We start from the raw sequence: 15,488 nt of genomic DNA, 5'->3' as shown, positions 1-15,488 counted from the left end.
TCAGTCACATATCTCATTTTGTTTTCTTGTGCAGCTCGAAGCACGTCCAGAGCCTGGTGAACGACATCAGTTTTCCTGGCATTTGACAGGATACAGAAATCCCTGCCTCTATGACCTTTACAACCGAGATGATATTTTTGCAGGCATATCTTTTAAAAGATTAATGGATGTCTATTAATGATCTGTCTTGCTTGTGATTGGAGCAATAAAACCGTTTGTGTCTATTCCTACTGCCTTTTGTTTGGCTGTCAGAAGTGACCACAGCCTGTACCTTTCACCACCCCTGCCCCTTTCCTAAGCTGCCAAGAAGTCAAAAGTTTTAGAGATTTAACCTATTGTTATGACAATCCTATTTCTTATAGCTTAGTTTCCAAAATCTCCATTCCTGCCTATGTCTCTGTTAAGAATAGAAGAAAGCTCAGAAAAATCACACAGACAGCTCTTGCAAACTACAGGCATGAGGAGGCTTTTCTTGTAGCAAGGGTCCCTTGTATCTGCATGCCTCGCCTCCTCCAAATGTTTGGAAAGAACACTCTTTTCCTTTCTACCAGAGCAGTTCCTTTGGAAACACAGACTTGTATAGGGAATATAATGAATTAGCACATATCTCAGTCACCTTGCCACTTCCTTCCATCCTGTTATTCTTTTTAATGGCTTGCCAACCTGAAGATATTTTCATAAAGACAGTAAACAAAGGGGTCTCATGTCCCTTAGCAGATTTCCTTAATCAAGGTTGTTGGGTCTCCTGTTTTAAGACAGTAGAAAATAACCAATCCAAACCAAACCACGATTCGTAGTGATTGTTACAACATGGAAGCAAGTCTGCTTCTGCTGGAGAATTTGCTTTAAATTGTTCTCTAAGTTCCAGCCATTACTGAGCAACTTCGCAGAGCATCAGTGTTAACCAACAATGTATATAAATAGCAAGTTTTAAAAGTATATTAACAAATTATAACCATGTGCTTAATTCAGCTGTACAGAATTCAGTTCTATACTGCTAGAGGGATGAGAATAAGAGTTTTTACCTATTCCAGTTAAAAACCAAACCAAACCAACAAACATTAACACCCCCCCCCCAAAAAAAAAAAAAAAAAAAAAAAAAACCAGAAAACCCAAACAAACCAAGAAAGGAAGTATCTTCAGCAATTGGTTTACTCCTTTCTTTAGTCACCCTGCCACAAACGGAACAGGGCCCATAGGACAGCATGGTAGGATAATCCAGGTGGGAATGGATGTGTGAGCCGTGAGAGTAGAGCAGGTTGGTTTTATTTTATATATTTATATTGTCATATATATACACACACTTATATATAGTATATACACAGACTGAAGTTCTATACACATACATTCATACGCATGTCCTTTCTTTCTTCTTAAATTCAATTCTGCTCTTACATATGTAGGCCACACACACAGCTCCCACAGATATAAGTGGCAGCGCATATATGCATCTTTAGGCTAAACCTACTTTACCTAGAATGTCTAAGGCATGAAGCCCAGCTTCATTTTTTTAATACTGCTTTACATTTAACTTCTATTCACTCTACATGAACATCAACGATCCCAAACAAATGCAAAGAAAAGCACAGGATTTGTTTTGGATTCTTGAACAAGCATTTCGAAGATCTACATCACTATACAATGTGTCATATTTTATAGACTATCCATCCCATTATGAGCTGCACTGCAACAGTGCTGGGGGGGAGCGGGGAAGGAATCTAGACCTTTATTCTTGAAAGTTAACTTTTACATACACACAGCTGAACTGCATCATAACTGCAGTGTTAATTCTTATGAATGTAATATATTTTATAAATTGGTATTTTTAAAAGAAAAAAACACTAATAAAGACAACAGGCTTGCACAAATAGGTATTTTCCGCATTCCTTTTACCAAATAGTTAAAGAATATAGGTCTTGCTTGGGAGATATGGAGAGAAGTCATAGGCCCAACTCACGCGCCTGTGATATTAACATAGCTTATTTTCATTTTCTCTGTATTTTCCTCACATTAAAAATGAAAGCACAGAAAAATAATATCTACTGTAGCTTTACCTCAAACATCTATCCCATGTTCACTCCAGCTCTTCTATCATAACAGCATTCCCAAATATGCCCTGTGTGCTCTCAGTTTATGCTCACCTGCTACCCAACTGCAGCTCATTAAGCTGCACACCTGCAGTGACTTAACTTGGGCTTTACTCAGCTCTTAATCCACCACAGCAACAGTGAAACTGTTTGCTCTTCACACTATTATTAAATATTTTCTTCTCATCAGGGTTTTCACAACTATGATACTCTCTGCCAACTTCCCTGATAAATCAAACCCTTAATATTCAGCAGGTATCTGAAAAGCAGCTATTTACTATACCAAGTACATGCAAATATGTAACTATTTAGAGAAAAAAAGGTAATTTCCAGCTTTGGTGATGTGTATGACCATTGCATTGAAAGGTGCGATCAGTTATGTAACCACATGTCACTCAATACTTCAGTGTGTCAAGAGATGCAAAAACCATTTAAAGCTTTTTCTTTTCACTTAACCTAAACACCATTTTAACTAAAAATACTTATTATGGGGACAGCCTCTCCATATGAATATTCTGACTTTTAAATGCTGTCTGTACTTAAAGTTTCTGGGAAACATACGTTGTTTATGTATCTCCTGTATATGCAGAAAGAAACAGAGTAGACATGAAGTTAGAGCTGCCCACCAGGGAGAGAGTACTTGGCAGGGAAGAAAGGCTTTGCTGTGGATGTCTTTAGTACCACTCAGATTTCTAGAGATGCTCTGTTTGCAAATGGTTTCATGGCCTGTTCTGTGGAATTAAAGTAAATTTCCAACCACAGATGAAACTCTACAGGCAGAGGTCCCCAGGGGGAACCAGTGGTGGAGATTTCCCTCTTGTGAGCCTCCATCCATAGGGCTGAATTTATCCCTGAAGTAACTCTACTGATGTTGTTAATACTACATGACAGATGAATTTCCCTTACCTCATTTGTTTCATTTTTAAAGCTAAAGAGGCCAGGCCAGCCACTCCAAAAGCGTAAACCACCTGACTTCCATTGCTACCTGTGCAGCTACAGCAATTTAGAGCCAGCTAAGAACCTGTCCCACTGTCTCTAACAGTGGGTTAGATTTTACGGTCGACGTGGGATGATTTTCTAGTGAAGGATGTTGACACTAAAATAGTCCCAACCAGTTTAGACCTGGATTCAGGTTACCTCAGGTTGGTGTACTGGGGGGTGGAGGTATACAGAACCCTCTCCAGCTTAAGGATATTAATAGCGGTTGAGTACAAGAGGCAGGAGGTAGCAACAGCATGTGTGTTGCCCACAGAGCTTGAGATGTATCATTCCTAGATGAGTTAATGGTGATCAAAAGTCTCACCCCTCACAGATAGCTGGTAACTAAGGCTGTGTTAGACGCTAGGTTTCAGGCACAGAGTACATACTACTGCCCTAAAGTCCTGAGAGCTACCATTTCTGAGTTAGCCAGAGGCTGTGGTGCAATAAATCCAGAAGCTGTCACTCCTGTGATATGTTCCCTCTACTTTCCACCAAGAGCTGCTGACCTTCATGCCCACAGAACTGCTTTTGCAAAGCAGTGCAAAGGTCCATGGCTTCCATGCTCCATTTTACATTGACCATGTGATTTATGAGCAGAAATCTTGTAAAAATGTAATTTCAGCTGCATTTCCTTCACTGGCAGGTTGGCAAACATCTTATAAATCACAATGCTAGTGCCAAAATCCCTGCCAGTGATCAACAGATTTTATCGAGCTTCGATAGCCTCCAAAACCAAGTTCCACACAATCTTGTTCTAATTTATTATTAACTTGCTATTAGAAAATGTCATTGAATGAACAATATTTGGTACAATGCCAAGTACACAAAACATCTGTAATGCCTGCAAATAAATTATATATTGTGATAATCTGAAATTACATATTTCTTATTGTATCCTGGGAAGAATGGGGAAAGTAACTTGATTATAAAACCACCACAGATCCTGTGCACCATGTAATCAGTCTCATTTTATGCACTGACTTTCTTCACTTCTGTGCAAACAAAGCCATTGTTAAAATGCACAAAGAGCTGTGGCATATAATACATGCAGCTATGAAACCATGAGTGCTGCTACGTGTTGAGTCTTTAAATGGAAGGTGGCACATCTGCTTTTGGCATAGGAGTGTAAATCAATCCAAGATGTTTATTAAAGAGTAAGTAACAACCTGTCCACACGCTCTTTCTTCCATCCAGCCTTGGTTTTGTTCTTGCTTTGTTATTTTCCTGGCAGTTAAATATGGGCTCTGCACATTGAAAGTATGTGTTGTTTCTTCACATACCGATAACATAACATGTCACATAATATTTAACAAGTATGTGATGGGGAATGGTTTGTACAAAAACGAAGCCAAAATGAGGTGGAGAGGAAAGGGTAAGTACAAACAGCTACACCACAGTGACTGAGAGGTTTATTACTCTGGATAAAGCAACTATGTTTCCTAATACTTTTCAAATGGATACTAAGACCTAGATTTGATTTCATGTTCTAGCTCTTGGCAATTAGTGAGCATTTCTTTCTCACCAATCAGAGGCATAAGCAAGCATTAAAGAATGGATTAGTCAATACAGCTTAGCTTTGTATCTACTGAAGGTATGTATACCTTCCACAACTGGGTGTGCCTGACCAGGACTGGTAGGAGCCTAAGTCTTTTAGCACTTGCATGGGTTGACCATCAGGAAAGACAACACAATATTGGCACTGGCCAATATTGGCACTGGCCAACATTGGCACCGGAGGCTGGCCCTTTCCGGAACACTTGCGCAGCCTGTACATGTTCCTCTCCCACTGACTGAGGAGCTCTAGGGTCTGCTGTAGAACAGCAGTCCAAGGACAATACCTTTTGTGGGCAGCCTCTTTCATGGGCTACGTGCATGAAGCAGCACTAAGAGAGTGGGAGTGGGGAAGGAGGAAGTGGCTTTAGGCCTCTGCGTAGAGCCTGGGACATGCAGTGCTCCTTCCTCTTCCATCAAAGGATGCAGAGGAAAGTGTCCCAGGATGCCTGGGGAGAGCGACTCCGCCACAGCTAGGCAGGAGGAGCAACACATCCCATGTCCCAGTGAAGGGCCTAATTTGTAGCATGCTTTTTAGTAAACACAGGTAGAAAGAAAATATGATGGATGTGGTCTTCTTGACTTCCAGGTGGGGACATGATAAGAAAGTGATGCTGCTCTTCAAGTGCATTTTGGAAACAAGATGTGTCCTCTCAGACACTGAAAGGCTCATCCATTGGAAAGACAATCTCTCTTTTGTATGCTGGCAGTGGAAAACCATGGTGCTTTCCTGGCTCATTTTTAAGAGAGGAAGTTGGAAAACGGACTGGTTGATGGGAGCTGGTTCAGGAAGGCTTGTTGTGCAGAAGTGGGGATGGTTGTGAGCAAGTTTCAACAGAGATCCATGCTGGACAGGGAATAGAGGCTGCTGGAAGTGTGCCACCCAGTGTTTTATACTTGCACATTTAATTGACTAAAGTGACCTCCAAACATCTTCTGTAATTGTTCGTTTCTTCTTTGTTAAAATGGACAGGATATATTCAAAGGTCAGATCCATATGCATATGTTTCAGTGATAACATTACCTGTCATCAGCTCTGTCCCAAAAGTAGCAGATTGCTGTACATTTGTTAACTGGGTCTCTTTTCATGTATAGCTGAAACATAGCTGCACAAGAGACCCCAGTGGATTTGCTCAGCAACACAGAACATACCAGGACAGAATTTATACAGCAGTTACCACTGCAGGCTAGAATTATCTTGATCAGAGTTGTTACAGCACCCTGATATAATATTTTAGCCAGGGCAAAAATATTAATTAAATTAAATCAAAATACTTGGGTACATCAGAAAAGTAAAAAAGAAAAAAAGCCGGTAATACTTTCTCCCATGTATTCCACACACTCTTAAGTTTCTTCTTTTCTTTTCTCTTTTCTTTTCTTTTCTTTTCTTTCCTTTTTTCTTCCATATGCCTGATAATGGGACTCTGTGGAACTGAACCTTTTGCAAGTCACTGGTGCCAGCTTTTTGCAGAGTGCCTCAGACAGGTCTCTTCATTTCCATTTCATTTTGTCTTTCTATGGCTGACACATATTGTTATTTAAATGAATGCTTTTGAACTCAGATTTTTTAAATGCAAATGTGTGCTGCTTCCCTGCTGAATGGAAAACATCAACACTTCTTTCTCCCTATGAAAAGCAGGATAAAGAGTAATATTCTTAGGGATGAAGGTGGGTTGGGATGTTACTTTTCTCTGAATTTAAGCTAAAAAGGGGAGACAGACACAATGGTGAAGTATCAAAATATGATATGATTAAAGCAGTATTATACCTTTTAAAGAACAGCTGAGGTAGGGAAGGTGCCAAGACACAGCAGACTGGTCACACTACCTCAAGGCATTCTGTATAAGAAGGTTAGGGGAGTACGCACAGAAGTGAGAGACACTATATGCCTCCAGCAATTTTAAGGTGCTCTATCCCGTCCTTCCTTTTGAAGGCCATGACTCATTTTAATTTGAAAGTAGGTGTCCTCTCATTTTTAATTTTTTGGAAGCTGTTTACCAGGAACCATAGGCTGAACTTACAGAACACCTTACAGGGAAGTAATGGGGAAGAGAAAAAAAAAAGAACAAATCCTTGGTTCCCTTTAGAGTATACTGCATTCATGTCTTCAGGCTTTTCTTTTACCTATAATACCTAGAAGTGTACTTTTTTACAAAAGGTGAACGTGGAAGTTCTCCAGTAATCACATCGCTACTGGAGCTGGAGCTTTCTGCTCATCAAATATTACAAGATATGCAAAAAACCACATCCCATGATCTCAGCATCAAAAGGGTTGGTAACACCTGAGTTACATCCATACCTGGTCTCTGCCAGACCAAGAGGCATGTGACACTGAAGAATGTGGACTGTCTCACCCCTTTTCCCATTGGACAAGCATCCATCTCGCAGCAAAAAATGCCACAGTCCATGCCCAGTAGCACCCATGCCAGCAATATTAGCAAACAGACCTCAGAGACTGAGCTCCCCTTTTAATCACAGAAGTTGTTGTTTTCTTTCAGTGTCAGTAGCTGTTGTTCCAGCCCAGGCTTTCTACATGTTATTCCTGGACTAATGAAAACTTGAAGTGCTGCTTGTTCTGCAATACCAAATTTATGGATGAGAAGACAACTCCAGTCTGCCAGGTGATAATTTGGCATCCTTATGTCAGTGTTAAAATCCCTACAGCTGTAAATATTTATTGAATGTGAAATATACTCATATACTCCAGCTAGCACAGTACCATATGAATAAATCTAACCTTAAATAAATCATGTGCACTCCGTCTTTTACTCAGTTTATAAAATTCTTGCTTCTTGCTCTGAGCATTCTTAGCTTAATACGGCTATTCAGAAGTAGAGTGATTCGTGGCGTGCCTTGATTTCTTTTCTAATACAATGTTTTGCTTCTTATATTTCACCTCCTACAGCTTTTGCAAAGTTTTGATTTGATAGGACAAGAACAGTGAGGGCATTAGGACCAAGAGAAAGACGCACACATTGCTCTGTATTATGTCTGGCAAAGTGCTTCCTGACTGAGTGCCGTAGTTATGTGTGAAACAAAGTCAGGGACCGACTAGTTCTCATCTGTTGATCACAGTTAACTTGAAGCCTCTGAACGGGGGAGAGCTGTCAGATCTGCTTTCAGAGATAAGGCGCTTCAATCCAGGCAGCAACTGGAAACTTTGAAGAAGCAGGATTTACTCTGGAAGGAAACTATAAGAAACGGAATTGATTTTTTACTTAGAATTTAAAAAGGAAAAAAATCAAAACTTGAGTTACTCTTTTCATCAGCTAAACATGCGCTTTCCGAACTAAGCTGGGACTCTGTATAATAAAGGATCTACTTTATCTCACTGGATCCATGCTACGTTTTACTACAGTAAGTGCAATATTAGTAGGAATGTTCTATTTTGTCTGTAAATAGAGAGGAAAGCATGAAACGGCATCAGTGAAATGCGAGGGGAGCAAAAAAATCCTCTTGGCAGATAGTGAAAACCAGGGCTTTGCTGCAACCCGAGGACTGGAGTCTGAGAAAGATCCAAGTGATATTTAACATGACCATCTGTATCATTTTGTCACCAACAGTATGTTCTTGAGGAAGAAGTGCAGATATGGATCACGTAAGCTGCAGTTTCTCTTGTTGCTGCTGATGCTGGGCTTTTTGCTACTGATGGTTACAACGCTGAATCCACCACCCAGCAACCAGAGCAAGGAAGGGACTTTCCAGCCCGTGGAGTTCAACCTCCGGGAAGGGTATCAGATGGACTTTGCGGAGACCCAAGAGATGCTGGAGACCCAGGAGGAGAGCCAGCAGTATTACCCTTTGGATGGGCTCTCACCTTTCCTCTCCCTGCGGGAGGACGAGTTGATCGTGGCCATTGTGTCGCCCACCGGCAAAAGGAACCACAGCAAGGCCAGGAAGGGCTATCGCGTGGTGAAGCAGCAGGGCAGGCGGCCGGAGGGGAAGGCAGAGGGGGACCCGGACTCCCAGCTCCTGTCCCTTCCTCTGCAGGCTGGGGCAGGGGCTGCTGCGGGAGAGCGGCCGCTCGGCCTGGAGACCCATGGCTTTAACGAAGCGCTCAGCGAGCGGATCTCTCTGCGCAGGGAGCTGCCTGAGGTACGACACCCGTTGTAAGTAAAACAGCCTATTTCATTTCTGGGAGAAAACTTGCCTCTTGCCCCGTCACCACCACCACCACCCCCCCCCCCCCCCCGTGAACCTCTCCTCCTCCAAACCCCGCGTCTTTCCTATCAGACTTTCTCCTCCGGCTCGGGATAACGTCTTGGAACACACCCCCGTTCCTCAGAGCCGGGTACGCTGCCGGCCTCCCTCCGGCGGCCCCGGCCCCGCAGCCGGCGGCAGCCCGAGCCGCCCCAGCCGGCTCCCGCAGGCACCCCGCGGCCGCCCCCGCCCTGGGCCACAGCCCCCGCGCAACCCCGAGCCCGCGGCAGGTGCTGCCGGAGCCAGCAGAGGCTGCACGAAACACCGGCGGGTGTTTCAGCCCCTCCGGAGCCGACAGGCGGCAAAAGCGGCGGGAGGGGTCGGGGGGAGGGAGGCAGCTACGGCTTCCTGGGGGCACCGGCTCAGAAAGGGGAACACGAACGAGCGCGCCGCCACCCAGCTGACGGCCGCCGTGTGCCGTTACCTGCGTCTCCCCCACACCCTCACCGCGGCGACGGGGCGGCCGGGACACGGCGCCCCGGCCCGGCTCGGCCCGGCCCGGCCCGGCCCGTCACCACGGCAACGGGGCGCCCTGAGGGCGGGCGGGTGGGCAGGCAGGCGGCAGCGGCCCCTGCCGGCGGCCGCGGCGCCCTCCGCCGCAGCAGGTGCCGGGCGGCGGCAGGGGGGTGCTCGGTGCGCCCCGGTCCCCGCCGCTCCCCCACCCCCCCGAGTTGTCTGCCTGTCCGTCTGCTGGGGCTGGGAAGGGAATCCGCACGGCGAACGGGGTGCCGAGGGCCTGCGGGGTCGTCGAGCGGGAAAGGCGGCTGCCCCGCTCGGCCAGGCCCCGGCCCCGGCCCCGGCCCCGGCCCACCCGCCGGCTGCGCCTGCCGCCGGCCCGCTCTGCGGTGAGGGGACGAGCAGCTGCGTGGGGAGGGGTTGGGGCAGGGGGGAGCGGGCGGCCGCCCCTCCGCTGCCCGCCGCCACGACTCGCTTTAAGGAAGGCCCCGGCGATCTCCTCATGGTGGGCCTCTGCCAGGCCTGTGGGGTCACTGGGCTTACGGGGTGATGAAGGAGTCAGGAGTGGGGGCTTTCGGCTTGCTTAGTATAGGTGACCCAACAAACACTGAAAGGAAGCTCCTGGGAGGAAGGAAGGTGGAGATCGGCGTGTCTGACCAGACCTGCCAACACCACGGTAGCTAGCAGCAGCCAGGCTGTAAGGCCCCATCGAACAAGCCTTGTGTTTGAAGCCCCTCGTGTTGAGTTTGAAGCCCGGACACTTGAGAGCCAGTTACCCGGACAGCCCAGGAGGGGCAGTTCATCACGCTTGTTAAAAAGGGGCTGAGGTGTATCTATCTGAGGGAAGGGGATGTGGGTGGGTATCTTTTTTCCTTGCCTCCTGTAGCGAAAGCTATTGTAGCTTTCCCCCAGGACACAGTGGAAAGATGTGCCAGAAAACAGTTTAAGAAAGACACAGAATATATCTGGTCTTTTTTTCTAGTGGTCATTTTCACATGTTTAAAGACAGCTGGTGGCTCTAATTTAAGGGGACAATCTTAAGGAAAGAGAAATGAAACTGTTTTCTACACTTGCTGACTAGGTTCAGTGTTAATTTGGGTAATACCATCGAATAATGAAATGCTGATATTAATTCAGTTATTTTTCACCATGCTTCACTGGCAACTCTTTGAACTATGTGATGTTCAAAGGAGGAATGATGACTGTGGTTTACTGCCTGTGATGTGAGCCAAAAAACAGTTTTACTTTGGCAGCTGAAGGGCCATCCAACAAGAGACGGTTTTAGTTAATACTAATCTTGGTAAGATTTAAGCCAAGGTCTCAGAGCTCTTGGATGGGTTTTCCTGTCTGAATAGTTACTGCCTAAAGAGCTATCAACACCACAGCTTATACAGCCCAGATTGAAACCACATATCTGAACATCTGAGGCTTCGCAGTTGTTCAGATCTAAATCCAGATCATAAACCTGCAGCAGAGGTCTACCTCTAAGCCAGTCCTGTCCTTTATGGCCCAACACACAAACCACAGTGATATTTTTTAGGTGTAATTTACTCTGGGGGCCCAGCTCACAACTGTGTCAGTCCAATTTTATAGCAGTGTAAAATGAGAGTGAACCAGTAATGAATCAGATTGTCTATTACTCTATTCTGTTTGAATCATGCTGCTCCTAATAATGTCTGTTACTATTTAGTTGGAGAGAACCCAACCAGTTAGAGGCATTTCAGTGAGCTCCATGGACTCAGTCTCTCTCATTTCACTTGAAATTAGACAGCAAATACTTCACACCAGAAGCTATGCCTACTAATTGTGAAGCACTTCCAGATACTGTAAAATAAGGCCGGCCAAACTTCACACTTGCATACTTCATGTTTACTCTTAAACCAGAGTGTAAGATACAAGGTAAATGCCATAAGACATACTTAGCTGCCGTTCCTCAGAAAATCACATAAAGAGGTCTGTTGTGCTTTGCATTAGAGCAATGAGCAGCATAACTACAGTTTTTTTCTTATGTGAACAGTACAGAGCTCTGCTGGAAATAAACCAGAGCCTGCAGGCTGGGCTGTGCCTTGACAGCCCGGGATCCAACTTCCTCACCTGGAAAACAATACTTTAGACCTCTCTCACCTGACCCCAGCTTCTAACATAACGCACATCTCTTTGCATGACTTTCCAGTTGAATGTTTTATGCTACTTTTCAGAAAGTAGGTGCATAAAACGGTCTCTTCCAGCGCTCCTACTGATCCCACAGTAAAACATACCCCAACAGATGAATCAGGTACCTTGTTTTGCCCCATTTACTTTGAATACCAGTTTTGACACAGCCAGGGTTTCTGGGTGAAAAAGCCTAATAACTTGTCCAGTTGTACTAGAAAGTTGTTCTTCTGCATCAAGGCTAATCCTCTGAGGTACCTTCATCCCTCAGAGTGCTTTCTGCTGCTATCAGTTGGTCCAGCTGCTGTTGACACCTTCCTGGGACAGTGGACCTAAATCAAGCCTGCCATTGTGACTTTTGTGATGGGGGTTCTGCCCAAAAAAAGATCCGTTTTCCTCTCTTGGGCTTGAGTGTCAAAAGTATCCAGGCAAAGAGGAACTCACAATGTATCTTAAAAGGTTTTAAGTTTCATTACAGAAGTATAGTTTCCACCTGAGTGCTGTTGGGACCTGAATCTCAGTGAGACATTTTCCTGAAGGTGAGTGGGAGTCCCTGTCAGCAGTGTCTTTGCCATGTCAGAATTGCTCTTCTGTTCATTGCTGCATGTCACAATCCCTTATTTTTCACAAATTGGGTTAAATCACTATGTCTTATATCAGTCACAGCCCTGACTTTTTGAAATGCCAATTTATGATGGACAGTCTATGAAACTGCTCCAAATTACAGGGAAGGTATTTCTGTATACCAGTACCCTTTTGCATTTTTCTGAAGATTAGATATCTATATTGCAAGTCTTTGCCAATCTCCATGGCAACTAAACACTCGCCACCTAGGTTATGTATTCAAGTACAATTATTTTCAATTCTTTTCCAGTTAAGATTCCACAACAGCCTTATTTTCTTGCTATAACCACAGTACTAGCAACAAGGCATTGTAGTATTATGGCACAAAATATAGGTGCTTATAGCTGTACTGAATGTTCCTGATTGGAAGCTGCCTTATAGTAAAAGGACTCCATCAGATCTTCACTTTTCTTAATTACCTCTAGATTCTTGTGACTGCAAATACAAACACTGCCAAGTCGTGACAGTATCCTTGTCTCCATCCTGCTGAAAATGGAAATAATTATCCCATATGAAACTGTGAAATAACAACATTGTTGATTACAGAAAATTAGCAAACCAAGGACAACATAGATTCATTACAATGTAAAAATCATCAGGAAAATTTGCCTCTCCAAACAAAAAGATATTAATGTGAAATATTATAAACTATAATAAATTATTATAATTGTGCTAATTTAAAATTTATATTCCCAGAAGTGTATCTATAGTATTCATTTATTTGTATTTGTTATTAAATCATTCAGACTATGGATTCTCTTAAATGATAAGCAGCTTTGTGTCTGAATAGTGTCTAGCATCCGAGGGCCTCAGTCCATGAATAGAAGCACTAAGTAAAATGGTAATAAACATAGCAATATTAAAATGATATCCCTTACATGAGCTTCTGCTGAGTAGCTAAATGTGTAACAACCACTGTAAAATCTGTATGATGATTTGCTTGACAATACAAAAATGCTGAAATAACAATGGGCCACATTCAGCCAATTCTGTAATTCCTTGAAGAAGTTCTTGCTGCTGGAGATTGAATGAGTTAGGAAACTGAACAACTGCTACTCAGGAAATGGAAAGATTTTAAAATGTGTTTTCTAATGTAGGCAAAGCAGATATATAGGCACAGTCTTTCCACCTCTACAACGGGCATTTGAAGGCTTTTTCTGGAACACATGCATCCTCGTGACAGTATAGTGTGTCCTGTGTCTCTGAACCAAGACTGGTACATCAGAAAACACTTTTTGTCATGAATGCGATTTGTAGATCCTTTATTTACATTTATGAAACAGCCATTGTTTGATGAGGGAGGGTTTATAGTTTTCATACACAGTTTCTGTGACGATGAATAGGAAGTAGTTTTCATTCTTAAATGCTTGAGTTGCCAAAGCAACATCTAATTTACTGTAATTTTGATGGAAGTTGTTTCAGTGTCATGGGTGAAATTTTGGCCCCATGGAAAACTGAGGAGCCATGGGCCCCAGCTGGCACTCTGGAGCATCTCTAGGAATGCCATACAGTGACTTATGCAGTCAGGTGTCTTGCAGTAGATTGTGTCAGTACCTGGAGTTGTAAAGCAGGTAGCAGAAAATGGCACAGAGAGAATCTACCCAGCTGGGAGCCTCATTCTTCAGTGATTTGTTTTCATTGGAAAAAGCAACCTGTACAAACTTTATAGGGAAAATAGATTTACTTTCCTAAATGCATCTATATTTGTTTTCATTGCCCATGTAAGAATGCATTTCTTTCCTGTACAGGCTCCATTCATTAGGATCCTGGTCAGGCAGTCCACAGGTATACTGATCTGTTGTGCAGATGAGTTATTTTACTTGTTGGTCTTAAAGGTACTGCATTTCACTTTGCTCTTTTCTCTGTTACTTGAGAAAATGTGGAAATTCGTGGAGCCTGACTGACCTGCTTTATACCCCTCTCTGCTTTGTCTAATTGTCTTTTCAGTTTTTCATTACCTTCTGGACCATTTCTGTTTGGGGTCTGTGTTTTGAGGAAGCCCGAGCAGAAAAAAGTATCTCAGAACATAGCAAAACTTTACTGTTTTTATATTTTATTTTTTATAGTGTCATTCCCATATATTCACTTTGTATTCCAGCCTTGGACACCTTAATACTTCCATTTCTTCATTAGAAGTGAGCTGAGACCTTAAACTGCTTTCCATCCCTGAAGGTTACAACTTTGCTCTGAGAAAAAAGTAGCCACTTGTACCAGTGTTTCCAGTGTCTCCAGGGTCTCCCTCATTTGATCCCATGCAGGTGCCTACAACAAGAATATGACTCCAGTCTGCCTACTGCTAGTGTCATCATCAGTTTCCATGATGAAGCCTGGTCTACTCTGCTGAGAACTGTGCACAGCATTATGGACACAGCCCCAAAGGCCTCCCTTAAGGATATCATCCTAGTCGACGATCTCAGCCAGCAAGGTAGCCCCCATTTCTCTGTACGTGAGCTCTTTTTTCCAAAGCTTCAGGGAAGAAACTGTCCTCCTCCAAGAAGTGTGCGAGGAGAGTAGAAGGCAAAGAGGACCCTCAGGAAGAGAGCTAAGCAGAGCCCTGAGCTGGCTGCCAGGTTTCACTCTTCCATCCCTAGAATTCAGTTTAGCCTTTCAACTTTGAAATATGTTTCTTTTTTCCCCATCATTTCCAGTCACTCTGAAATTTCTTACTTCAAAATAAGATCACAGTATGCAAATCTTAGCCCTCCCACTGCACCAGATCTGCTGTAATAATTTCCAGACTTGGACTTTGGCTGAAGCATAGAGTGGAAAACTCCACATTGGTAAAGTAATCCAAAGTGCTTGGGAAAGCCAAACACCTGTAGTATCTCACTCTGATCTGCGCCTTTTATGAGATGATGAGAGCATCTACCTTTTGCTGAAAACAGGAGAGGAGGCTATTAAATTTCCCACAGGAATAGCTTCACGCCTAGTGAATCTCAGTTTCCATTTGTCTCTGCTTCTCTTTGACATTATGCTGCTGTGGGAATATTTGGAACATGGCCTACTTGGCTAGGTAAAACAAATGCCCTCAAAACATTTTACCAGCAAGAAGTAGCATCTCCTACTACCTGTTGCTTTTCTGTAACAGATTGAATCAAAGCTAAAACATTTCAGTGACCGTTCTGTTTCTGACAGGGCCTCTGAAGTCGGCTCTGAGTGAATACATCTCTAAGCTGGATGGTGTGAAACTCATCCGGAGCAACAAGAGGCTTGGAGTCATCCGAGGTCGGATGCTAGGAGCTGCACGGGCAACTGGGGATGTGCTCATCTTCATGGATTCACACTGCGAGTGTCAGAAGGGCTGGCTGGAACCCCTCCTAGCCAGGCTGTCCAGCAATCGGTAAATATCCCTGTGACCTCTGAGGTCTCTACATATGCTAATTTCTGCTGAAAGAGATGTACTTGGAAAGATTTGGGTATTTTTTTTATCCTCTCTTG

The 15,488-nt window shown here is 43.8% G+C and overlaps 1 protein-coding gene and 1 long non-coding RNA gene across 3 annotated transcripts in view; one reads left to right on the top strand and one right to left on the bottom strand.

The window, feature by feature from the left end:
• Nucleotides 1-1,250: 1,250 nt before the first annotated feature.
• On the bottom strand, nt 1,251-8,512 carry LOC115339924. The gene is made up of 2 exons (XR_003922866.2): nt 8,437-8,512; nt 1,251-7,810 (listed from the first exon to the last, which is right to left on the bottom strand). It is a non-coding gene; the product is annotated as an uncharacterized LOC115339924 (long non-coding RNA).
• Nucleotides 7,129-15,488, top strand: part of GALNT15 (polypeptide N-acetylgalactosaminyltransferase 15) — a 28,340-nt gene continuing 19,980 nt past the window's right edge. For both annotated transcript variants that reach the window (XR_003922865.2, XM_030010551.2), the window contains exons 1-4: nt 7,129-7,240; nt 8,183-8,728; nt 14,309-14,475; nt 15,186-15,390. Coding sequence is in view for 1 of the 2 variants with exons in the window: in XM_030010551.2 (XP_029866411.1) it covers nt 7,215-7,240; nt 8,183-8,728; nt 14,309-14,475; nt 15,186-15,390 (944 nt within the window). In the remaining variant the exon portion in view is untranslated. The remainder of the gene's footprint in view (nt 7,241-8,182; nt 8,729-14,308; nt 14,476-15,185; nt 15,391-15,488) is intronic.

This window comes from Aquila chrysaetos, chromosome 3 (assembly GCF_900496995.4).
Source record: "Aquila chrysaetos chrysaetos chromosome 3, bAquChr1.4, whole genome shotgun sequence".
In the NCBI taxonomy this organism is placed as follows: domain Eukaryota; kingdom Metazoa; phylum Chordata; class Aves; order Accipitriformes; family Accipitridae; genus Aquila; species Aquila chrysaetos.
The sequence above is the reverse complement of the archived record's forward strand: the minus strand, read 5'-3'. Positions and strand labels throughout refer to the sequence as shown.